At 48.0% G+C, this 22,261-nt stretch overlaps 12 protein-coding genes across 12 annotated transcripts; 5 read left to right on the top strand and 7 right to left on the bottom strand.

Annotated features, from left to right (window-relative positions):
• Positions 1 to 146: 146 nt before the first annotated feature.
• Positions 147 to 1,624, bottom strand: LACBIDRAFT_245320 (uncharacterized protein; the record flags this gene model as incomplete). The annotated part of the gene is made up of 6 exons (XM_001875803.1): positions 147 to 187; positions 242 to 539; positions 593 to 885; positions 941 to 1,340; positions 1,391 to 1,516; positions 1,565 to 1,624. 6 exons carry the CDS (start codon positions 1,622 to 1,624, stop codon positions 147 to 149), a joined length of 1,218 nt encoding a protein of 405 aa, XP_001875838.1.
• Positions 1,625 to 1,905: 281 nt separating this feature from the next.
• On the top strand, positions 1,906 to 2,592 carry LACBIDRAFT_309087 (uncharacterized protein; the record flags this gene model as incomplete). The annotated part of the gene is made up of 3 exons (XM_001876213.1): positions 1,906 to 2,016; positions 2,074 to 2,259; positions 2,320 to 2,592. 3 exons carry the CDS (start codon positions 1,906 to 1,908, stop codon positions 2,590 to 2,592), a joined length of 570 nt encoding a protein of 189 aa, XP_001876248.1.
• A 13-nt stretch (positions 2,593 to 2,605) lies between these two features.
• Positions 2,606 to 3,546, bottom strand: LACBIDRAFT_188180 (uncharacterized protein; the record flags this gene model as incomplete). The annotated part of the gene is given in 5 exon segments (XM_001875802.1): positions 2,606 to 2,882; positions 2,934 to 3,085; positions 3,147 to 3,296; positions 3,358 to 3,434; positions 3,453 to 3,546. The coding sequence occupies 5 exon segments, from the start codon at positions 3,544 to 3,546 to the stop codon at positions 2,672 to 2,674; spliced, it is 684 nt and encodes a 227-aa protein (XP_001875837.1). The 3' UTR covers positions 2,606 to 2,671.
• A 42-nt stretch (positions 3,547 to 3,588) lies between these two features.
• On the top strand, positions 3,589 to 4,453 carry LACBIDRAFT_188376 (uncharacterized protein). The gene is made up of 4 exons (XM_001876212.1): positions 3,589 to 3,682; positions 3,732 to 3,859; positions 3,919 to 4,046; positions 4,105 to 4,453. Exons 1-4 carry the CDS (start codon positions 3,636 to 3,638, stop codon positions 4,375 to 4,377), a joined length of 576 nt encoding a protein of 191 aa, XP_001876247.1. The 5' UTR covers positions 3,589 to 3,635; the 3' UTR covers positions 4,378 to 4,453.
• A 397-nt stretch (positions 4,454 to 4,850) lies between these two features.
• LACBIDRAFT_230666 (uncharacterized protein) lies at positions 4,851 to 6,085 on the bottom strand (the record flags this gene model as incomplete). The annotated part of the gene is made up of 6 exons (XM_001875801.1): positions 4,851 to 5,029; positions 5,086 to 5,495; positions 5,559 to 5,585; positions 5,640 to 5,781; positions 5,841 to 5,985; positions 6,047 to 6,085. The coding sequence occupies 6 exons, from the start codon at positions 6,083 to 6,085 to the stop codon at positions 4,851 to 4,853; spliced, it is 942 nt and encodes a 313-aa protein (XP_001875836.1).
• Positions 6,086 to 6,753: 668 nt separating this feature from the next.
• On the bottom strand, positions 6,754 to 9,471 carry LbCasA (metacaspase; the record flags this gene model as incomplete). The annotated part of the gene is made up of 22 exons (XM_001875800.1): positions 6,754 to 6,782; positions 6,830 to 6,850; positions 6,913 to 6,995; positions 7,050 to 7,068; positions 7,123 to 7,203; positions 7,266 to 7,466; positions 7,521 to 7,559; positions 7,611 to 7,673; positions 7,727 to 7,762; positions 7,812 to 7,822; positions 7,886 to 7,948; positions 7,997 to 8,057; positions 8,105 to 8,190; positions 8,240 to 8,321; positions 8,377 to 8,504; positions 8,558 to 8,583; positions 8,637 to 8,822; positions 8,884 to 8,907; positions 8,956 to 9,111; positions 9,210 to 9,296; positions 9,354 to 9,374; positions 9,428 to 9,471. The coding sequence occupies 22 exons, from the start codon at positions 9,469 to 9,471 to the stop codon at positions 6,756 to 6,758; spliced, it is 1,545 nt and encodes a 514-aa protein (XP_001875835.1). The 3' UTR covers positions 6,754 to 6,755.
• A 605-nt stretch (positions 9,472 to 10,076) lies between these two features.
• On the bottom strand, positions 10,077 to 11,470 carry LACBIDRAFT_322900 (uncharacterized protein; the record flags this gene model as incomplete). The annotated part of the gene is made up of 5 exons (XM_001875799.1): positions 10,077 to 10,255; positions 10,313 to 10,609; positions 10,939 to 11,148; positions 11,261 to 11,272; positions 11,308 to 11,470. 5 exons carry the CDS (start codon positions 11,468 to 11,470, stop codon positions 10,077 to 10,079), a joined length of 861 nt encoding a protein of 286 aa, XP_001875834.1.
• Positions 11,471 to 12,259: 789 nt separating this feature from the next.
• Positions 12,260 to 13,748, top strand: LACBIDRAFT_322899 (uncharacterized protein; the record flags this gene model as incomplete). Its single annotated transcript, XM_001876211.1, has 9 exons — positions 12,260 to 12,275; positions 12,415 to 12,588; positions 12,645 to 12,754; positions 12,810 to 12,954; positions 13,031 to 13,329; positions 13,389 to 13,422; positions 13,479 to 13,574; positions 13,637 to 13,707; positions 13,737 to 13,748. The coding sequence occupies 9 exons, from the start codon at positions 12,260 to 12,262 to the stop codon at positions 13,746 to 13,748; spliced, it is 957 nt and encodes a 318-aa protein (XP_001876246.1).
• A 554-nt stretch (positions 13,749 to 14,302) lies between these two features.
• On the bottom strand, positions 14,303 to 16,404 carry LACBIDRAFT_309078 (uncharacterized protein; the record flags this gene model as incomplete). Its single annotated transcript, XM_001875798.1, has 2 exons — positions 14,303 to 15,375; positions 15,423 to 16,404. 2 exons carry the CDS (start codon positions 16,402 to 16,404, stop codon positions 14,303 to 14,305), a joined length of 2,055 nt encoding a protein of 684 aa, XP_001875833.1.
• A 1,201-nt stretch (positions 16,405 to 17,605) lies between these two features.
• LACBIDRAFT_309077 (uncharacterized protein) lies at positions 17,606 to 19,041 on the top strand (the record flags this gene model as incomplete). Its single annotated transcript, XM_001876210.1, has 6 exons — positions 17,606 to 17,619; positions 17,673 to 17,712; positions 17,766 to 17,790; positions 17,842 to 18,745; positions 18,796 to 18,935; positions 18,983 to 19,041. The coding sequence occupies 6 exons, from the start codon at positions 17,606 to 17,608 to the stop codon at positions 19,039 to 19,041; spliced, it is 1,182 nt and encodes a 393-aa protein (XP_001876245.1).
• LACBIDRAFT_188472 (uncharacterized protein) lies at positions 19,015 to 20,156 on the bottom strand. Its single transcript, XM_001875797.1, has 6 exons — positions 20,055 to 20,156; positions 19,885 to 19,992; positions 19,709 to 19,831; positions 19,592 to 19,653; positions 19,402 to 19,541; positions 19,015 to 19,342 (listed from the first exon to the last, which is right to left on the bottom strand). The coding sequence occupies exons 1-6, from the start codon at positions 20,123 to 20,125 to the stop codon at positions 19,154 to 19,156; spliced, it is 693 nt and encodes a 230-aa protein (XP_001875832.1). The 5' UTR covers positions 20,126 to 20,156; the 3' UTR covers positions 19,015 to 19,153.
• A 72-nt stretch (positions 20,157 to 20,228) lies between these two features.
• LACBIDRAFT_245407 (tubulin gamma) lies at positions 20,229 to 21,986 on the top strand (the record flags this gene model as incomplete). The annotated part of the gene is made up of 8 exons (XM_001876209.1): positions 20,229 to 20,277; positions 20,331 to 20,497; positions 20,551 to 20,733; positions 20,789 to 21,235; positions 21,295 to 21,441; positions 21,494 to 21,655; positions 21,712 to 21,827; positions 21,887 to 21,986. 8 exons carry the CDS (start codon positions 20,229 to 20,231, stop codon positions 21,984 to 21,986), a joined length of 1,371 nt encoding a protein of 456 aa, XP_001876244.1.
• Positions 21,987 to 22,261: the final 275 nt, after the last annotated feature.

The following is a 22,261-nucleotide window of genomic DNA, read 5'->3' as shown; positions in this document are numbered from 1 at the left end:
GCCCGCAAAGACCGAAATCAGGGTAATGCGGGCTTAGTACGAGCAGGAATACGTACAGTACAAACTCTATTAATAACTCATGTGCAAATTAATCCATCTCCTTGCCTTTCTTGGTCTTTCTCTTGCCTTTCCTGGCCTAACCCACATTACGCAAAGTACATCAGGTCATTCTTCTTCTTGCTTTGCACTGTAACGCAGATCAGGTGAGTTCTGGTTCCTGCACATCTCATTGATAGCTTACCCTCTGATATGCCACTCAGGAAATGCTCGTGGCTCAGTTTCGTGGCACCTTCTCTCAGAGCAATCATTCCAGCTTCCACACAGACAGCCTTGAGCTGCGCCGCATTGAATTCATCCGTGCTCCTCGCTAATTCTTCGTAGTTGACGTCTGGTGATATCGCCATCTTGCGTGAATGGATTTGAAGAATACGAGCCCGTGCTGTCTCATTTGGTAGCGGGAACTCAATTTTTCGATCGAGACGTCCAGACCGTAGAAGAGCAGGATCCAATATGTCTATCCTGTTTGTCGCTGCAATAACCTACAACGATGATGATTGTCTACTTGATATGACTTGATATGAGTGAAGCTTACCTTGATCCGGTCATCACTCCCAAATCCGTCCAGCTGGTTCAGGAGCTCCAACATCGTTCTTTGCACCTCACGGTCACCACTCTTCTCCGAGTCGAAACGTTTCGTACCAATGGCGTCGAGTTCATCGATGAAGATGATAGCAGGGGCCTTTTCTTTGGCCAACGCGAATGCGTCGCGAACAAGCTTGGCACCATCACCGATGAACATTTGGACCAGAGAAGGTCCGGCGAGTTTCAGATAACAAGCTTTTGTTGAGGCGGCGCAAGCACGGGCGAGAAGTGTTTTGCCCGTCCCTGGAGGTAAATATGGTTTGATTTAGTCACCAGAACGATGTCAGTCATGGCATACCAGGTGGCCCATACATCAAACAACCCTTGGGTGGTTTTATGCCGAGCGTCTTGAACTTGTCAGCCTGCTCCATAGGAAGAACGATAGCTTCCACTAATTCCTCAATCTGCTTCTCCAGGCCACCAATATCCGTATAAGTCTCCGTTGGCCGTTCATCAACCTCCATCGCTTTGACGCGTGAATCGAATTCGGCGGGAAGTGTATCAAGAACCAGGTAGGAATCTTTGTTGACACCAACAAGGTCACCGGGCGTGAGTTTCTCTGGGGGGACAAGGCCGATCAAGGGTAGGAACACAGTTTGACGGGTAGAGGTTTTAATGACGGCACATTTTCCTTTACGCATCGAATCCAAGTCTTGATTGGCACCATCCTCCTCGACCTCGGGGTCAACATCCAAAATCTAAACAGGTTTAGCCCTTTGCCAAAACGTGGAGGTGAAGGGTTACGAACCTCGACAACGTTTCCAACAAGATAGGGCAAAACTTTGTTCTGTTTGATCTTTTCCCCGTTATCACGAATCTTTTCCTTCATAACACTCTGTTCATGCTGCAATCGTAATGTTTCTGACCTCATAACCTGTGCCTCGTTAGCTTCTACATCATGCTCCACAGCAGATTTGCGTACTTTGATGTCGTTCTCAATCAATCGCGTTCTCGTGTTAATCTCATCTGTGCTCAGAGCCATGATATCTTCAGGAATGTCGTCCCATGATTCCTCAACTGGGGCGTCTGGTGTTGTGTCCATGGCTGTTCCTTCAGCAGCAGCTGAAGTCGAGGGCGCAGAATCCTCTGGTTTCTTCTCTGGGTTACCAGGTGGGTTGCTCGGCGGGGGTGCAGATGACATGGTGACAAAGATAAGCAGAAGAAATAATTGAAGTTGTAACTGTGCGCGTCAAGGACACGCGTACCCCTCACCCTTTTGGAATCAACAACACCAAATAATATCTCAGCTCTAGCCTCTCATCCATGGCGGATGTAGCGGGCGCACCGTCTGCAGAAGACAGGGCTCGCTATGAAAATCTCAGAAAGGAGCTTATGCAGGCTCTTCCAAGGAAGCGTGTGACAGACAAACAACTAGTGCGCACAATCCTTTTTTCTTGCTTGTTGCTCATCGTTCATGGGTTTTGCCAGTAGGCTCAAGTTGAGGTCCAGATATATAACCTCGAAGCCACATATCTCACGGAGACGGCTGCGCATAGTGGAGGAAACATTATTCATGGTTTTGAGGGATACTTGAAGAACCAGAGCACCGGCAGGAGAAAGTATGAAGTGAACGACCATGATCGCGTGTTCTCGAACAGCAGCTTGACTTATCAAAGGGTGCGTTGGATTGTTGTTGGAGCTCCTCATTTCTTTGCTAATTATCCGTCATATTTCCAGTCTCTCGAACTTATGGGAGAGGGGGAGGAGTCAGCCATGACCAATGATGAATATGGAAAGCAGTCAACAACCGGTGTTACAACAGTTGTGGTGCCCCCTGCGACTAGAAATCAAGAGATGTCTGTCGCCCAACAGAAGCGTATCAGAGATAAGGAATACCAGCGCAAGAAGCGGGCCAGTGTTAGCCTTAGAAGCACGGGGGAGAGCGAAGAGGAGGCAAGCATTTCTTCAAGAAGGCCAACGAAGAGAGCCCGCCTCGCTGATGAAGACTAATTCCCAACCACTTGCAGTAGTTTCAGTGTATTCTGTGTAGTACTAGTGTACACATTACAATAAAGATACCCTTACATAGTTACACGTCCAATGTATCCAACAACGTTTTGACCCCCTTGGCATCCAGTCCACCACCGTCGGGATCGACAGCTTCAATACACCTCACGATAGCAATTACCTGCTTGATCTCCTTCGCATTCACCCACACGCGTCCATTCAACCCCACTGCTACCTCGAGCGGAAAGCGACCACCCAGTAGAGGCAGTAGGAAATGCTTTGTATCTAACAGGCTTTGGGGTGTGAATACAAAGTCAAGAGATGTGGCTGTTGAGGGAACTCACTCGAGGCACATCTTGAGGCCGCAACGAACTACAAAGCCGCCTTTTAGTTCCCCAAACCCTTCCGATTTTCGCGTCTGGGCATCGAAACACTCTAATTCTGGTTCCATATCCTTATGCGCTAGAGAAACGCGAGCATATACGAGACATCCCACCTATACTTACAAAAAAAAACACCATCAGTTAATTGAATATGTTCGCGTCCAAAGGGCTTGCCTTGAGATTAGGTTTATTGCGCTTTGAGGCACCTTCAAATGCCAGGGAGTCGAGGGATGCATAGTGGGCCGCCCCGATATCAACACGGTATCCTTCTCCCAACCTCTGTGTAATCACCCCTACAACCGACTCCTGAGGTGCAGGAACGTACTACAAGGGTCTTGGATCAGCCTTTCCATTCTGCTGAAAGTAAAACTTGTAAAAAACGAACACGTTTCGAGTTGCTCTCAACCCACCATTTGCTTCGATTTGCAGAATGATTTAGAATGCCGGCTCTCGTTGAAATGACTGTAGATTCCCGTCCACTCGAACCAGCGCCAGGTACTTGCAGTAAACCTGGCCCGAGTTTGAGGTTAACGTGCTGGGCTGGGACTTCCTCGCCAGGAAGGACGACGGACATGGTTGTCAAACAAGTGCAGCTCCTGGCAGTCACAAATGTTGACTCCGAACAACGAACTCGAACAGGACCGGGTTTCTTATTGAACGGCTATGGCGACTCCTCTGCAAAGAGACTTCCCCGAACTCTCTCATTTATCGTATGTCTACAGCGGGCGATGTTGTGCCACCGTCCTGATGTCCATACAGTCGTGAAGACCTTGAAGATCTGCTTGCGGATCCCATCTACTTTCAGGCGATCTTTCACTCCTTACATCGAGTAAAGAATCTATACAGAGCCCAGGCGGAGCTGGGAATGGCAAACGAATCTATTGCGAGTAGGCTATCCTTTCCAAATTTGGGGGTCTAATGGTGGCTTATTGTAGGCATTTCGCAGAGAACAATTTAGGTCTACAACAATCTTTGTACCACCTACGTGCAGAGACACAGGAGGCATTCGATGAAGCAAAGAGGTTAGAAACGAGGTGGCAGGAGTTAGAGAAGGAGCAGAAGGAGGTTTACCAGGTTCGTGTTTGCCGCAGCTGGATACACAGCGGTGATCAATAATTCAATTCCAATTCAGCGTTTCACGCCTCAATTTCTTCTTATGCGCTTGCGGCACAGCATGACAGCTCAAGACGAGGCCTCTGAAGCGCTTGCATCATCTTTTGTCCAACAGCAACCCAGCCTCCCCTCCCTCCCAAGAGGAAACACTTCAGGGACTGGCACGCCAAGGGGTGGTTTAGAGGTCGAGGAGTTTATCAAAGAGTTCAAGGAAATGAGAAAACAGTATCACAAGAGGGCAATGTGGGGCGAGAAGTGGGCCAACGGTCAAGTTGCGTGGAGAGAAGATTGAGGGCAAGATCGCATACCCTTCCAATAACTTTGTGCACATCCATTTCCTCTTTATATATTTCAAGGTCATTGACGAATTTCGCTTCCTCGCGACAAAGGTCGTATGCATTATCAAGTAACAATCCAAAGTACATTTTACAATGATTAACAAATTCCAGACAGGTAGATCTTATAAACCAAGGGCTAAATGGGAATCAATATCTTCCTGTACGCAACCATACGAGAATGAGGGTAGAAGGGTGTCAAAAATGTCAAAGACATAAGCGACGAAAATGGAGGCCATATGGGTAGATTTCAACCAAAACAGTTCAACACCCGGGGGCAGTCACAGGTATCAGTCCAGTCCAAAAAGATATCGCGAGTAGACAACTGGGACGATTGACCATATTCAAAAAAGCCATCACGCTTTGAGATGGAGTCGGGAGAAGACGAAGATGAAGGGTATGGCAATGGGTATCAATGCTGGTGGGGCATTTAAACGTCTGCGACGGCGTTCAACAGTCCCACACGACCAGTGGCGCCGAGATTCACGGTTTCATTGCCGGACTCGCTTTGTACGACGGGGTGGTTGACCAGCTGGCTAGAAACGTCACTCTGGAGCTGCATCGGCACGAAGACGACCTTGCTATTAGCAGACTTGGCCATTTGTTGTACTGTTTTAACAGGCGTGTAAGCGAAAAAATAGCGAAAAAATAAGCGATATACGAACAGGCCTCAAGCTGCCTAATCTGCATAGCAGCGGGACTGGCCAAAATATCTGCAGCCTGTCTCATCAAGCGGGCCGAGTCCACTTCTGCCCGGGCCGCAATGACCTTTGACTCTCCAATCCTCTTCTGCTGAGCTGCAGACGACAAAGATGCGGAGACTTCGGCGCTGAAGATGATATCCTTGATGAGAATGCCCTCAATGGCGACACCCCACTTGTCCGCGACGTCACCGACGATTTCTGCAATTTCAAAGGCGATAGCCTCGCGCTCGGTGACCACGCTCTGGACTGCACGGGCACCAACGACATGTCGGAGTGTCGTTTGAGCACGTTCAATCAGGGCCTGACGGAGGTCAGTAATTCCGAATGCCGCGCGATATGGGTTGCAAATCTGGAAATAGATAACCGAGTCGCTGAAAAAGTGACCACACATAAGTAAAGTGTAAGGGAGGTTAAGACCACACACGGAAATTCACATTTCGACATTGACGTTATCACGGGTGCTGTGGGTAACATGGTAAATGATAGGTCAGGTCAAAAAGCAGTTGGGTACGAACATAACCATCTGGCGGCCAATGGGACTGATCTGAATTTTGACGTCCACCACGCGGAGAGACTCTGTGCAAACGTTGACCTGGACAAGGCCTGGGTCCACAGATTTGTAGAATTGTCCGAATCGTGAGACCAGACCGACAGAACCTGCATAAAGAGTTAGTGGTCCAAAATAGTGCCTTGGGAAGTGCAAAAATGTTAAATACCCTGTTGGACATTACGGAAGGGGTTGGGGCATGGGCAGCAAGGGAAGGCTCCGACGAAACCAACCATGCAACCGAGGCCTTGGAGGAGAGAGCCATAGATACCGTGGGTGACCTCTCCAGTTCCAAGATCTTGGGCATACGAAGGCTGGTAAACAGTCGTAGTTAGCAATGGATTCAAGCCAATGCTCATTTTAGGGGGGTCTCACCTGCATTTCGCTTCGCTTTAACGGTTGCACCTGGATCATGGTGCTCTTTCCAAGGTCTCCCGCTCTCTTTGGACCTGCTGGAAGCTCATCAGTCACTGTGTAATCAAAGAAAGAGATGAGAGCTTGATTGTAAGAGATAATGTGAAGAATACTTGCCATTAGCAGCATGGTGGTCAACTACATTCCCGTGTCCGCTGGATCCGCTGGGCGAAGCGCGGCCCTTGATCATGGTATCGAATCCGCCGTTGTGTGACATTCTGTGCCGAAGAGGAAAGTGAAGCTATTGACTTGTGTGCTCGGTTTTTATATACAGTATGTCATGGACGAAGGTGTGCAGCTCCGCAGTACTTGCGTACACAGCCCCCCGTCGATGTCATGCCGTCAAGTAATTTGAAACTCCCGACTCGTCTGTCCTCACAAAATTGAGCGGAGCCAGGCGGAATTCAATCTGTGCCTAAATCTCTCATCAAACGTTGGTGACTGCGCAACTGCCAACCACTGCTTGAACCGCTGACCTCGGTGGTCAAGTGTGCATTAATCACAAGCGCAGCATCCAAATTCTCTGTATCGATATCTTCCCATCGAAATCGCCAAATATACAACATTGCGTTTCAACGTAAAAGCAGAACAATTCGACAATGCATACATAGAGTCCAAAAATCAATAATATCACCTATACAGCATGATTTCCAGTTTGAATGCCTTCATCTTAACAGATAAACATAAGGTTCGTATCCTGAAATCATGTCAGAGAGCAGAGAATATGGAAAGCGTTACACGCACCATTGGATGAGAGCTCCCGAGCTTGGATAAAGATTTGATATCAGCTTGAGTTTGAAGAACTTTGAACAACTGAAATAACGCACCTGAGGTTTCTGATCGTATTTGGCTCTCAGAATTTCTCGGATGCTGACCAAAAGTTGTTGATAGCTCTGCCGAGGGTTAGCGGCTAATAGGGCGAAGGTCAACGTCAGACGTAATTTCACTCTAAACCAACACGAACTAAGTGCAGAAATGAAGGCCTAAATGCATCGAGTAATAAGAATACATTCAAGCAGGATAGACGTTATGCTTACGAAGCTCATAGCACCGGTGGCTTGACCTCCTTCTTGCGTATCGGCACTTGTCTGAGAATCTTTGCAACCACTCCACGAAATCTAAGACGATATGGGCATTAGCATTCTTCTAATCAGGCTTTGACTTGAATAATAAAACTAACAACATCAGCGGGACTAGTCTTCGTCGCCCGAGCATATTTTTCTGCTTTCTGCGTGCTCCCACCTGCAGTCTTGTAGAGACCGAGGGCAGACTTGAGCACACCGCCCATGTCTCCCCGTGCATATGATGTAACGGCTGATAGCAAGCCCTGCCCCGCTTCAGCAGCTAGATTGGGTTCTTTGAGCTTGCCTTCTGTCGAATACTGAGATGAGGTATCGTGAATATGTGGAGCGGAGAGATAGAGCGTAGGCCATACCATATAAGGAAGATCGAGAGCAGATCCCGAGTGGCAACACTGTTAAGAAAGTGGTAAGTCTCCTGAGAGTAGATATAATGAAGCACTCACGTCGAAAATAGCCGTTAAACGACAGCCAGGGGGAAGCGTCTTCACCATAATGTCGTGCATCAACTGAGGGCCAGGCAAGTCAATAAATCGTCAATTCTAAAGTACTCCTCTCCTACATCATCGACGATATGTCCCTTAGCTTCATGGTCCATCTAGAAATAATGAGAAATAGCAAGCTGCTGATGCAACAACCAAACTTACAGGGTAAATCACTAGACAAAATTGAAGGGGGGTGTCAGGTTGAAATGAATAAGTTTCATAGGCCGATACAGTACCTTCGTCAAAACCGTCCGCCTCATCACCATCGAGGTCCTTGGTCTGACCTCCGTGACCAGAATCTACGTCTACGTTAAGCTAGGTTCTGAAACCCGACCGAAGCTGCTTACAATGAAAGAACAAGGAGTCGTTTGGAGATGCGTTCCGAGTCAACCATTGCATTCCGTTGATCTGAACAAAATGAGATCAGTGGGAAGCTCGCTTACGTCTTGACGTACAATGTTTTCACGCGTGGGCATCATACGAGGATTCTTGGCATCATCTGTGAGCATCACAATATCTTCTTTCTTGTAGCCAAATTGTGCTGGATGGGATGTGAGAGCAAGTACGAATGAAGGGAGTGTGGGACTTGCTGCAAATAAAACGCTGGACGTTCAGAGCATCGTTAATACATCCCGCCAATTCTGCACCTTGGCCAAAGTAGTTGATACCGATCTGCGATTCAGAAAATGAGATGCAGTATAGGTAGAGTTAAGCAAGTGAAACGCACGCAAAGAGCTTTTTTCTTTCCTGTACACTGAGAATACTGAAAGAATGGTTGCGCATCTCTGTGGTTTGCTCCTTCGAAATGTGGTCCGTAATGTTGCACTTGGCTGGGTGGCATCGGAGGAGGGCCAGCTGAAAAGGTTTGCTTTAACCCAAAATGAAGATTCAATTGACGAAAAACATACGGGGTGGCTGGTAAACATTAGCGTGACTGGGAAGAAGTTCATATGTATCCAATACAAAAATGATAAGAATAATACATACAGAGGTGGAGGTGGACGATACCCTTGAGAATTTTGTCCGGGATAACCGCCCTGTGCATGTTGACCTGGGTATCCGCCAGGTGGGGGGCCAGGAGGACCATGGGGAGGACCATGAGGAGGAGACTGGTGGTATTGCTGACCAGGATATCCTCGGCTAACCGGGGGAGGACCTGCGGGTGGACCATATCTGTTACAATAAAGGGGGTCAAAATACGAAGCAGGGAATATATTTCTTGCGCAGCTCTCACCCATGGGCTTGAGGAAATCCGAACCTAATACTTTTCTAAGCCTTGTGAATATTTTTGACGAGGATTACTCACCCAGAAGGTGGTGGTGGGCCAGAGTTTGTACCGTAGCCAGAAGGTGGCGGACCTGGAGGGGCCCCGTACCCAGATGGAGGCCCTGGAGGTGGACCATACCCAGATGGAGGTCCTGGGGGTGGACCATATCCGGACGGTGGCGGACCAGGAGGTCCACTTTGAAAATTGATGATTAGCGACCCGTTATTTCAAATATTGTTTCAAAACGAATGAAGGAGAGAAGTGGGGGTAAATCGATTTGGAACGATAGATACCTATTCGGAGGGTGACCGCCGGGAGGGGCGTATGAAGGCGCATATCCAGGATTGTAGCCAGCTGGAGGCGGACCCGGTGGAGGGCCACTAGATGAAAAGATGTCTTCTCTCTAGGTGCTCTGAGATCACTGAATACGGTCTTACGAGTTTGGGAACGATGGGAAGCTGAAATTGAGCTGTGAGCGCGAAATTTGGTGAGCGGTTTAATTTCAACGTACGTGGGCGGTGGCGAGCCATATGATTGCTGATTGTTATTCCACATGGAGAGAATGCTCGATAAGAAAGTTCGTTTGCGGCGGTGAGCTCTATAACGGCGGTCGAGTTTAAGTATCAATCTCCCTCATCGCCACCGCAGGTGACTCATTTAGATGCCGCCGATTATAATCATCTGCCTGCAGTGCATTTCCTTGCATTCTTTAGGTACCAGCTAGTAGCCTCATGTCATTTTGAAGGCGACGTATGATGTACCCGAAATTTCCATGAAATTGATCATGAAAAAAAGTATTCAAGAGAAGAGAGGTAACCTGGGGCGATGCGCATCGCCTCTGAGTTATCCCATTTTCGCACCGCTGACTGTGCTGGGGACGTTGTCCTTGGGTCTATTTGCTTGGGGGAGTGGGAGGCACGTTATTAATCAAAACCTAACAAGATACAGGGAGATATAGAAAAGGTTGTATTTAGTTGCGTCCGATCTGATAGCCTTCAAGCACTTCGATTTTTGTGGTACAGAGAAGCACGGAGAACGTTTTTATGTGGCTTAGATGGACCAAGAAAATGAAGGTAAAGCGCCTAAAAAGATGGTTAAATATTGAGTGTGGACGCCCATGACCGCCGAACCTGATCGGTAACAAGTGCTTTCGAGTTTGTTTAAACAGAGGTGCTGGCGTGGGCGGCATCGAGTAAGATAAGGTCTGCGTCTGCCTCGCCTTCAGCATCGGCCTCGGCATCTAATTCGTCTTGATGGAAACGAGATAACGTTATACAAGGTGACTTATAAGATGGAACAAAACAAATACCAATCTGCAGAGCAAGAGCCGGGTCATTCTCTGTTGAAGATAAAAAACTGCATCAGTGATGGCAGCAAGGAAATCGTTTAGATTAACCTTTGTTAGACCCTCCAAAATTCGATGAATCGCCCTCTGGGTTGGTGAGGAGATGGTCCTCAAGGAGTTGCTCCTCATCTTCGCCGTCGTCATCCTCGCCATCTTGCCCCTCTTCGGGGCCTGCGGCAGCCTTTAACATGGCGCGGGGTGTGATGAAGACACCTTCAAATGTTGGCTTACCACCCCCGTCTGCTCGTACAATAGGATTCTTCCTGGGTCGGCCCCTGCCGCGCTTCACTACGGCGCCAACGGGAGGTTCGCTTTCCTTGAGATGTCCTCGTCCCCGCCTGTACTTCACTGGAACAGTCGCGTCTTCAACGGACGCTTTTCTGGGCGGCCCCTTCCGCGTTTAACAGCGGAAGTAGTCTCGTCAGTCACCTGGGCGACGTCGCTTTTTCTAGGGCGTCCCCTTCCCCGTTTAACAACGACCTTTGGCCCTTTGGCGCTAACTGTAGGTGCGTCACTTTTCCTTGGACGGCCCCGTCCGCGCTTCACAGGTGCGCTCGCAGCTGCAATTGGCTCACTCTTTCTTGGACGTCCCCTACCACGTTTCACAAGTACGCTGGTATCGCTCTTTCTTGGTCGGCCTCTGCCACGTTTGACCGGTGCGGAAATGGATGACGAACCCGGACCAGGATCCGACACACGCACTCGCTTCGCGCCTTTGTGTCGCGTATTGTAACCAGGAGTTTCCCCTTCCTCGTGGACATCTTCTTCTTCGTCATCCTGTCTTGTCCTTTTCCTGGTGGTAGGTGTTATTGGTTCCTCCCCTAACGATTTTTGAGACGCTTTAAAACGGGAGGGTGAAGACTCCAGCTCTTCGAGAGTAGCGTCTACTGTAGGGATAATATGTAAGATTACAGCCGTGAAATGTGGGGATTTTCTCAAGGAAGAATAAATAAAGCCACGATGCGGGCAGATAAAAAAAATGAAAGGAAAAGGGCACACCCCACAGAAAATCTGTCATGAAAAAAGATCATAAAAATGAGACTGACATCCATTTTTGCTGACATCCTGTAAGAATGTCAACATTTCCTCTCTGCGTGCAGGCACAGCAGAGCGACGACCAAGTTGGACACAGATAAGGCGAAGACAATCCGCTTTGAGCATATCCCAGGGAAAATTTCCGTCATTGATGGAATTTTCAGTAGCAGCCATGTGGATAAATGTGTTGGCGAAAGTTCAAGCCAGGAAGCTGGGAAAGCGAGTTACGAGCGTTTGAGACAAGGAGTTGGATGAGCAATTCGTGCCTTTCCCACGTTATTCAACAATGTGCAATTTGAACTCACCTCAAGAGTCATTTCTTAACAACCTTTACCCAATCTTCACCTCATCAAATGAGTAAACTTTCCTACATCAAGGCTGACCTTTTTTCAGCGCCTGACAATACCATCCTTGTTCATGCCTGCAACACCGTTGGATCTTGGGGCGGTGGCATAGCTCTAGCTTTCCGAGAAAATTACCCCGCCCAATACAGAATGTATAATGCTTTCTGCCGAGAACACGGGGATGAATTAATTGGGACGTGTTTTCTTATACCTGGAGAGAGGCATCATATCGCTTGCCTCTTCACATCGCGGGCGTACGGTCGGCGGAAAGACAAGCCTACCGAGATCCTTGCGGCTACACGTCTGGCGCTGCAAGATCTCCAACGGCAGAACAAGGATGGAAGGAAATTGCATGCTTGGTATGTCTGTGCATGCATTTAATTTTTGCTAAATTCTTGGTCACTAATAACTATCCTTAGTCGCTTCAATTCTGGAAAATTTGCGGTTCCTTGGCAAGATAGCTATTATCAAGCAGCTTGAGATGGAGATGGTGGTGTACGATCCCGTCACCACCTGAGTGTTATTCTCCGCTGTGAAGGTAAATTTCAATATGTATTCACTTTTCATCGCACCCTCCCCATCCATACCACAGAAAACCAATACCCACTATATACCAATTATGTCTTTTCTACAAAGTATGTACTACTACCGACAGAGTTGAATTTGATACATGTAAATACTATCATCCTCTTTTCCATGAAATATCCCGTTGTCGTGCTTCAGACTAACCGACTTTGCTCGACACGTCCTAACCAAACAACGCCTTGCTTTCAGATCTAATGACAACATTCCAGCAAGCCCAAGCGGAAGGCCTCTGCCTGCGCTTTCCCAATAATCTCGGTAACCACAGGGAGATCAATTATGAACATGCAGTAGAAATGCTCCTCCGAGCTGTTCCCACATCTCAAAACACACCTTTTGTGTGGGGGTTCATTGACAAGCCTGCTGGTCCGTCCTGGCATTTGATTTCAATTGCAAACTTGATCCCGACACATATATCACAGATGGCCAGATTTTACTCCTGTTTCTATCGACACAAGCGCCATTTCCAAATGACGGCATCCGCTACCAGGATGCAGAGGTTAAATACGCCATGCCGGTTGGAACCACCCGTGTGAGTGGGTTCACCCACCCTTTCAGTGAACGCGCATTTCTCATTTGTGTATTAGGAGCTCGAGGTACACGAAGCAAAGTGCGGTTTTATTCCAGGTTCACAGGATCAAAACGCATCGCGTGTCCGGCGACGATACCGTCTCGTGAAAGGCGGACACTCTCAATTAGTTCTCGTACATTACACACGAGGGCAACCAGCACGTAAGTTTGGCGCTTGGATATGTAATATGCGGGGGGCGAGCTTTGTGGCTGACTTTCAGCATTCTCTTTTGAAAAGCCATCGCGCCCGCACTTGTAAATCAACCCGTACGCGCTTATCCACTCAGAACCATTAACGAGCCGCCAATGTTTGTCATCGGTGACAAAGCCGGGCAGAAAGTCTATCCCCCAGGCGGCTCCTCCATGCATGGACCTCCATCTGCCCCGCCAATGCCTCCAACCGCGATAGGCATGGGGATGAATATGAGCCAGCAGCAAGCCATGTTGGCGCATCAGAATAGCAACATGGAGATGCTGGAACGTAGACGAGAGCGTGAGAGGGAGCAGCAAAATCGGAATCGGAGTGGGAGTACCGGTGTGAGTTGAGGCTCCTATTGATTTTTCTCTCAAAATTCTGATCAAGCGCGTTTTTTTAGCGTCCTCCCAGGCCTGAAGATGATGATTCTGGGGGTGAGTCATGTATGGTTATGATTTTTGAAGTACTGAAGTATAATGTGTTCTCTTAGATGATACCGAGCAAATAGCCACACGAACTCTAGCGTTTACCAGATACAAACGCAATCATGATTTAATGAATGACGTTTTTCGTCAAGCGGCGTATGGTAAGTTTGCAATCATGATTCCCACCACGTCCAATTTAACAAGAGCTCTTTTTTTTATGCAGGCGATAAGAAGGAGCGACCTTACACTAGCCCATACTCCATTTTCAACAAAGACGATTTAGAAACCAAGGCTGTATGTTTTGATATTTAACCATGGCGCAGTATCTGTGTTAATTTTTTAATATTTGTAGGCAAAACTGGAAGCTGAAATTGAGACATTAAAGCAAAAGTCCGCGTCACGTAAACTCCAAGGAGCTCCTGATATATCCATGGAGTCTTTTGGAGATCCCATTTCTGCGTAGCTACCTCTCCTTACCTCTATATATACCTCTGTATCCTTGGTTTTCTTTTTCCGCTCGATGGCAACAAGGTGACCATTAATTGTTAATCATGACATTCGAGTGGGGATGAGGCAATACAGACACATTATTGCTACAATAGGGTATCATGTACACAAGATGCATTGTGTCACCACATATGCAGGAAGGAATGTGCGAAGGGGCGAAGACAAGATAAGGGGAAAGATGTTACAGTACATGTAAATCGGCGATACTGAACGAAGGCGTGATGAGTAGGAAATGAAGTGATCGAAATGATAATCCAACAATGGAGGCATAGAATGTGGGTAGAATGAACAGATCGAACGTTGAGGAAATCAATAGATAAGAGTATAGCCGCAGAGCTTCGATAGATAGCGATGTGTGGTGATGGAGATTGTTGTGTTTTCTTCATTCACGATCCATGCTTCTGCCACGATTAACACGGCCAGATGCCGGCAGTCCCCTAAAATGTTTCAAGAAAGATTCCACAGAATGTTTCTGAACGAGTGGAGCCGCGATAACCCTTTCCTGATCTATTGCCCAACTTTTGGTGGAGGAGGGGGGTTGTGCACTGGCGGGACGTTTCCGTCGAGACGGAGCCAGGCTGGAGTTACGTGACGACCTTGCGCTTCGGCGGGCATGATGGTTAAGTTCATCATGCCCGTTTGACGAGAGCGACACCTGATCTTCTGGTATCGGCTTCTTGCCCAATTCCGCCGACCAATCAGACGGGACGTCGCGCGTATCTTCCCTCTGGTGTACGGCAGAGTACAAATCTCCGTGTCGGATAGATCTTAAGCTCCGACCGTTATCTCTGGGTGAATCTAAGTCGAGCTCATCGGGTTGCTCGAGAACTGTTGGGGGATGGAAGAGGGATTCGATGTCCGCCGGCGTCGTAGGCACGATGCTGGGACTTGGTGAACGTGAGGCAAAGGTGTGGGATTTGTTAGGCTTTCGTCCGCGCTCAACTGCTGACGAAACTGCTGACGACGGTGAACTCGAGAATGGAGATGAAGTGGTCGAAGAAAGGTTCAAGATAGAGGTGCTGATGGAAATGTGAGATGGTGATGGGGCTCGAGAATGCCGTGACATGCTTCGATTAGACGCCCTCGCAGACGAGGTCACGATGGGCGCCCTCGACTGCGAACGCTTGGCCCTAGAGGAGGACCGTCGTGAAGCAGCATCAAGCGCTGGCCTTGACCTTGGTTCTTCGTGCTGCCAGTCAGAGATATCAGGAATAGAAAGTTCTGCAGGACGAGAGTGAGAACGAGATTGTGAAGCTGATGCTCTTCCGCATTGCAACTCCAGATCATCGTCTGACTCGCCGTGGGTGGCGTCGTCACCTTCTGCGCCCCAACCGACACCCCATGCTATTTCGTCGACCATGGCAATAGTCCATCTGTTTGAGATCTGGCGCTCGAGGCAGCCTTTCAAAATTCGCTCGGCGCCCCGACCTATATCTGTGGGGACTTCGTATTCACCTAAGGCCAGTAAGCAACTGCGTTATGAGAAATGAAAAAAAAATTACCGTTTAGTATTTTCATTTGAAGGCGAGGCTCAAATGAATCCGAAAAGGGCAACCGTCCTGTTAGCAAAGTGTAAAGCATAACGCCGAGCGCCCAGATATCCTGACATGGATGGGGTCGCATGGCATCTGCCGTTTGAGGAAGGAGAAGCTCGGGAGGTGCATAGGGAAGGGACCCTGGCTGGAATACATGTGCAGGATCGATGTTAGATGTGGAATTACGATGACGAGTGCTGCTATGGCGTGCTACTTGATGTAACTGGAAACTTGTCCTTCGCTTTGAGGATGGGAGAGCTAGAGACACAGCACGATGAACGGCAGGGTGGTGCAAATTGTCAGGAGGAGTGTCGTGTTGCTCGGCCTGGAGTTGATCGTCTTCATCGATCTCACCAATCTTCCTTGTCATTCCAAAATCACCGATTCTGCACACACCCATCTCATCCACCAGCACATTCTCTAGTTTCATGTCCCTATGGACGAACATCGCAACTTCATGCAAGTATCGCAAACCTCTCACTACCTGCCTGAACATCATCCCTGCATCATCCTGTGGTAGCGCCAGCCGCCCATCTCGCTTCAAAATATCGAAAAGCGACCCAGCAGGACATAACAAGGTGACAAAATAATCAGCGTAGGAAGTATGAACGACAGAGAAGAGAGGCAGGATGTGTTCATGGCTCAGAGAGGACCAGATAGACGCTTCATGCTGCAGACGTTTGCGTGCTTGTGGAGCGTTTCCAGCCTTGACAAGATCCGAGCGGCGAACGATCTTCACAGCTACGACGCCGCCAGTAGGTGAGGACGCTCGCCGTATGATAGAAGAAGCTCCGTGGCCAATGATTGCGCCAAGAGTGTAGCCGGCAACGACTTGGCCCTCATCGTCTGGTAAAGGAGCATAGGTCGCCGTTGGGCTGCTGAAGGCGGACAAGAATAACGCTGCGGGTGATGCTGAAAGGTTGCTGCTTTGAGAAGAGCTTGCAGACATGAAAGAGGGGAGTTGGTAGAAAAGACAAAGCAATGTGACGTTTTTCTTGGGTTTGGCGAAACTTCGGAGATTGAGACTCAGTTAAGGCAAATGGAAGTCCAGATCTTGACCTGATGATACAGGAAAGTGGCAGTGAATGGCAGTGACTAGATCACTTTGGACAACAACTAGCAGCACGCTAGCCCAAGTCAAGTCTAGTCAGAGTCACAGTGTCCACACGACCTGGCTCCGACAGGGCTCGACACCTGTCACTTGTCACACCTTGTCACCCAGGTGACAAAGCTTATGGACAGCCTAAATTTCATGTGCCCTTTACATAACTAGAGGTTGACTTCGTCAACAAAACCTCGCTTCTGTATTGTAAATACATTAGTAAGAGTTCTTAGTACACCCTCAGCTTCACCCAGCGAAAAAACTTCCAAAATGTTTGAATTGAACTCGACCATTTTCCTTAACATAAACCTCATTTTTAATCTTATCCTTTTATTTTTTGTTTCTTCATGAGAACTCTGTTGGAGCATTGAAGTTGAATATCTAGGTTGTTGATGGAGGCCGCTGCTCGTCGTCCGGCCTTCGGCCGACTCCTCGCAGCGGCAACGAGCAGTGTTATCAACTGTAAGCATATAGTGAAGTCATATTATTTGCACCATGTTTGTGGAAGAGTGAGATGTTTGTTCCAATCTTGAACAATATGACCTCCAGCAAGTCCTATTATTTGCGCCATGTTTGCGGAAGAGTGACATGTTTGTTCCAATCTTGAACAATATGACCTCCAGAAAGTCCTATTATTTGCGCCATGTTTGCGGAAGAGTGACATGTTTGGTTTGCTTAGAAATATGAAGCTGGGAGACCTAGCTAAAGCGAGGTGACTCTGTCGTAACAGAAATGATCCATTTGATAAAAGGAACAAAACTGTTAGACAATGTTCATAAATACCCATATCACATTGGAACCGCCCCGGAATTCATCTATCTATGTATCTCTTATCTTAAGCATGTCCCACTGCCGTATTTAACACTGTTGGATTCGAGCCCCAAAAACCGGCAGGTCAAACCCAAGTTGAGACCCGACGTAGGATCAATCAATAAATATCCCCCGAACTCCCCGACTTTCTGGGAGCGCGCTCAAGCTCATGCCGATTACAACTTATAATAGTTCAAACCACGTGATGTTACACGTCTTTAGATCTCCTCCCATAAACATGTCTTTTATAAGGTCCTACCCCATCCTTCACCCTAGTCCTTTCATACTGACAATGTCATCTACAGGCTGGCCTTGTGTGTCGTCGGTGTATATTCTATGTTCCTTGTCAGTCGTACACTCCATATATATCTTTTCTCTTCTTACTCACTCACTGCCAGCTGTGGGCTATTGCACAAGAACGATGTATGACACCCTCGTCTATTTCTTCACCAGCTAACCAACGCATCGCTTCAGTATCTGCCCCATTCAAGTCTATAGATGGCACCTCGTCACATAAATTTAAATCCGCCCTTTTCATGGGAACCTGCCAAAGCGCGCTCAGTTCAATATCAGCCCTCATATATATCCTCTGTCGACGCAAATCGACAGATACACTGCTACAGAGTTTGGGTCTTCAACACGTAGAACCAGTCTCAAATGGCGTCGCGATATCCAACGGAAAGCATCATCGTCATCCTGAACACCCTCCAAAACCATCCACTCGTTATTCCCACAAAGCACTGCTCCTCAGCTATCTCCAATGTTCGGTCTTCATCACCTCCGCAGCTCCCTTTGGCTTTGCAGCACTCTCTTACATGTCATACCCCGCCATGGTTCTAGGCAAGTCCTGTAAGCTTGTCCCCGTGATGATCATGAACGTCCTTCTCTACCGTCGCAAGTTTGCACCTCACAAATATCTTGTCGTCTTTATGGTGACCCTCGGCATCACCATTTTCATGGGCTTTGGGAACGACAAGAAAGGAAAATCGCGTGCCTCAGGTAATAATGGCCAGACACAAACTCCGTACGCCAACATCATTGGAATCTCATACCTCCTCATCAATTTGGCTCTCGACGGCGCGATAAACTCGACCCAAGATGAAGTCTTCACTCGCCACAAGGTAACCGGGCAGCAAATGATGTTCTGGATAAACTTGTTCTGTACAATTCTCACTTCCATCTTGTCAATCCTTCCCCTGCCGTATATCCCTGTCATTCACCCCTCCACCGACGGTCAATCTGAGCTTTGGGGCGCCCTTACATTCATTCAAAATCACCCCTCGATTATCGTCCCTCTGGCACAGTTTGCACTCACTGGTGCCCTTGGGCAACTATTTATCTTTGAGACCCTCCAACATTTCGGGTCACTTACACTTGTGTGCGTTTTCCTCCTGTTCTTCGAAGGATTTCGCTGATCTTAATTTGTAGGACTATAACCTTAACGCGTAAATTATTTACCATGGTCTTATCAGTGGTTGTTTATAACCATACACTCACCACGGGACAATGGCTTGGTGCTGCAGTCGTTTTTGCAGGGATCTCTGTCGAGGCGTTTGTCAAGCGAAAGGGTGCGGAAGACAACTGCTATCCAGAACTCAACTGATGACCCCTTTAGATGTTCATGCGAAACGCGTCATCCAAGAAAAGGAGAAAGCAAAGATAAAATCATTGTGATATTAGAGCGATTCACAGCAAACGATACATGGGTAGGGTATGAACATAAATAGAGAAAAGAATCTTGAAATGCAAGCGACGGAGGGATAGGCGTTGGTGTAGATGTTCAGGATCATGACGTCTCCATCGCATTTGGATCAAATTCCTCAGAGTCATTTTTTACCAACGGCCGCTTGCGGTCCTCGTCCCTGGTGTCTTCGTCGTCGTCATCGTCGTCTGACCGTTTGCGGCGCGAAACACTCCGTTGAACGGTTGGGTAAGATGCGACGGCCAGACTTGCTTTGTAGATTGCCTCATATTCCTGAGGAACGTCAGCTTGCGGATGGATTGGAGAGAAAGAAACAAATGTCTACGACGAACCTTTATTTGCGTTAAAAACCCACCATTGGGTGATATGCAATAGCGGCGATTTTGAACCATGTGAAGAGCATCCTCCCATGAAAGTTGATAATGTTGCATGACGAACATCACCACGAATGCTGGTGATAAACTAATTCCTCCTATATAAAAGCATGAGATGAGCCTGGTGATGACGTGGGCGACTGCTCACCGTTACAATGAACTAGAACCCGCCCTCCTTGAGCAATCGCCGTGTCAATGAACTGCTTCGCTCTACATGTCCGTCAGGCTGTCCGCCCAGAATAGGAGGAACCAAAGGGCAGCTCACCCCGGAAACAGACGAATCAGATTCTGCTCCTCGTTGTCCTCCACGTCTAGCGTCAAATAGGTAAAGTGTTCCGGAAACCGGGGTTTGACAGAGAAAGCCTCCTTGGCATCGCGTATGCATACGCTGTCAGGTGTCAGAGTTTTCAGACAAAGAAAGACGTAGAGCGAGTGGCGTACATGTGTGAGATGTTGAGAGAGCGGAGGGTTGGAAGAGATTTTGATGCGACAAAGGGACCCAGTAGAAGACCTGGGAGAATCTGTTGGCATTCTCTGCGCATCTCGTATCTTGTTAGGAGCAGGATCAGATGGGGGCATAGAGCATCACTGTTAGAAGTGGTAAGGCGCACCTCCATTCGACGTCGCCTGGACCTTGGACGACCTGCCTCAGCTCATCGTCTGTCATTGTCACGCTCTGCATGATCTAAAAAGTGTTTGAAGATACAAAGTTAGCTTGGGAGTTGTGACTTGGAAGGTGTGTCTAAATTACTGTCACGTGCGCGTAGTTCCACTGAACGCCTCCCATGCCTCGCGAAATTATCACACTTCAGCTCGGACAATGCGGAAACCAAGGTGAGAATGCCTCAACAAAGTGGTATATGTGTGCTAATACTACATGGTCCAAGTGGGCTCCGCATTCTGGCAACGATTGTGCGCAGAACATGGTATCAATAAGAATGGGATTCTCGAGGAGTGGGCGACAGACGGAGGTGATCGAAAGGACATTTTTTTCTATCAGGCCGACGATGAACTATATGTCCCTCGATCCATCCTCGTGGATCTGGAACCTAGGGTATGAGTTGTGGTACCTATACGCACTGCGAAGCTAACTGCACCTGTACGCAGGTCATCAACAACATCCTCACATCACCATATTCGCGTTTATATAATCCAGAAAACATTTTTGTATCAAAGGATGGTGGTGGTGCCGGAAACAATTGGGCTCAAGGGTATGCAGCGGGAGAACGGATATATGAGGAAGTCGTGGATATGATCGAGAGAGAGGCGGAGAGCAGTGATTCCTTGGAGGTGTGTGGTATACTATACCAGTTGTTCGGCACATTGCATCTCGTCAAACTCTTAGGCTTTCGTTGCCGTACACTCCATAGCTGGAGGAACGGGATCTGGCCTCGGTTCCTTTTTCTTGGAACGATTAAACGATAGGTTCCCCAAGAAGATCATCCAAACCTACAGTGTGTTCCCAAATACCCAGGAAGGCGACGTCGTCGTGCAACCGTACAATTCATTACTGACTCTAAAACGACTCGTCGATCATGCTGACTCTGTGGTGGTCTTGGATAACAGCGCTCTCGCTCGTATATGCGCAGATAGACTGCACTTCCAAACCCCGTCCTTCGATCAGACCAATCAGTTGGTGTCAACCGTTATGGCTGCAAGTACGCAGTCTTTGCGATATCCGTCGTACATGAACAATGACCTAGTGGGCATATTGGCGTCCCTAATACCCACCCCACGTTGCCATTTTCTCATGACATCTTACACGCCTTTCTCAACCGACGAAATTGACAAAGTCAGATAAATTTCTTTGCCTTGTTCTGGCTTGCCAATATGCTAACGTTACCGGGAAAGGCGAAACCTATACGTCGAACAACCGTGTTAGATGTTATGCGTCGCCTCCTTCAACCCAAGAACCGCATGGTCTCGACCATATCCTCCCAGATGTCGTGTTACATCTCAAATTTGAATATCATCATGGGTGATATTGACTCGGCTGATGTATGTCCCTTCCCCAGCCACTGCTTCAGACCCTATTGAGTCTCCTAATCAGATACATCAATCGCTTCTTCGCATACGTGACAGGAATTTGGCAACCTTCGTTCCATGGGGCCCCGCTTCCCTCCAGGTGGCGCCAGTGCGAAAGTCTCCCTACGTCAGCACTAGCTACAAAGTGAGCGGCCTGATGTTGGCAAATCATACGAGCATCACGTCGGTAAGCATTTATATGTGAATAAGTTTGCTACTCTGTTGAGAGTCATTTCATTCTAGTTGTTCAAACGGATGCTTGATCAATACGACAGACTAAAGAAGCGTAATGCGTTTATGGAGATGTATAAGAAGGAAAAAATGTTCGAGAATGGCTTGGAGGAGTTCGACATTGCACGGTATGTCCTTTCTGTGTGATTTTTGAACGATGCGCCTCTCGCCAACCCTTTTATGCTAGGGCCACATGTGATGACCTAATGAAAGAGTACAAGGCGTGCGAGAGCCCGGATTATATCTCTTATGTGGGTTACTCAGCTCGGGATTGTGGGGTTTGCTGACTCATTTCAAATGATCAGAGTGCGGGGGCCTAGCGAGGACCTGATTATATTTATTGTTCAACTTCTCTTCAAGTCTCCTAGTCGTATCATTCGTACGTGTCATGTCGAGGGGCGTCGTACATCTCTCAAGTTCTTATCTTTATTTGTGACTACAATCGTCAGAGAAGATGTAGCGACCAGTACGTGCTAGTCACTAACACCCAGTAGCCTGATATACGACACCGAACAGGATCGAAACGTTGAAGAAATTCACTTTGCACATAAAGATGTGGTCG

Source organism: Laccaria bicolor, genomic scaffold (assembly GCF_000143565.1).
Source record: "Laccaria bicolor S238N-H82 LACBIscaffold_3 genomic scaffold, whole genome shotgun sequence".
NCBI classification, from domain to species: domain Eukaryota; kingdom Fungi; phylum Basidiomycota; class Agaricomycetes; order Agaricales; family Hydnangiaceae; genus Laccaria; species Laccaria bicolor.
The sequence above is the reverse complement of the archived record's forward strand: the minus strand, read 5'-3'. Positions and strand labels throughout refer to the sequence as shown.

What these genes read in the sequence shown, in the direction of transcription:
- LACBIDRAFT_188376 (XM_001876212.1), top strand. Translation starts at nt 3,636, where the DNA reads ATGGCGACTCCTCTGCAAAGAGACTTCCCCGAACTCTCTCATTTATC. An exon ending in GGCAAACGAATCTATTGCGA is followed by an intron (nt 3,860 to 3,918) that starts GTAGGCTATCCT and finishes GGCATTTCGCAG; the next exon opens with AGAACAATTTAGGTCTACAA. An exon ending in AGCAGAAGGAGGTTTACCAG is followed by an intron (nt 4,047 to 4,104) that starts GTTCGTGTTTGC and finishes ATTCCAATTCAG; the next exon opens with CGTTTCACGCCTCAATTTCT.
- LACBIDRAFT_188472 (XM_001875797.1), bottom strand. Translation starts at nt 20,125, where the DNA reads ATGCAGAGCGTGACAATGACAGACGATGAGCTGAGGCAGGTCGTCCAA. An exon ending in CTGATTCGTCTGTTTCCGGG is followed by an intron (nt 19,654 to 19,708) that starts GTGAGCTGCCCT and finishes ACGGACATGTAG; the next exon opens with AGCGAAGCAGTTCATTGACA. An exon ending in GGTTCTAGTTCATTGTAACG is followed by an intron (nt 19,542 to 19,591) that starts GTGAGCAGTCGC and finishes GCTTTTATATAG; the next exon opens with GAGGAATTAGTTTATCACCA.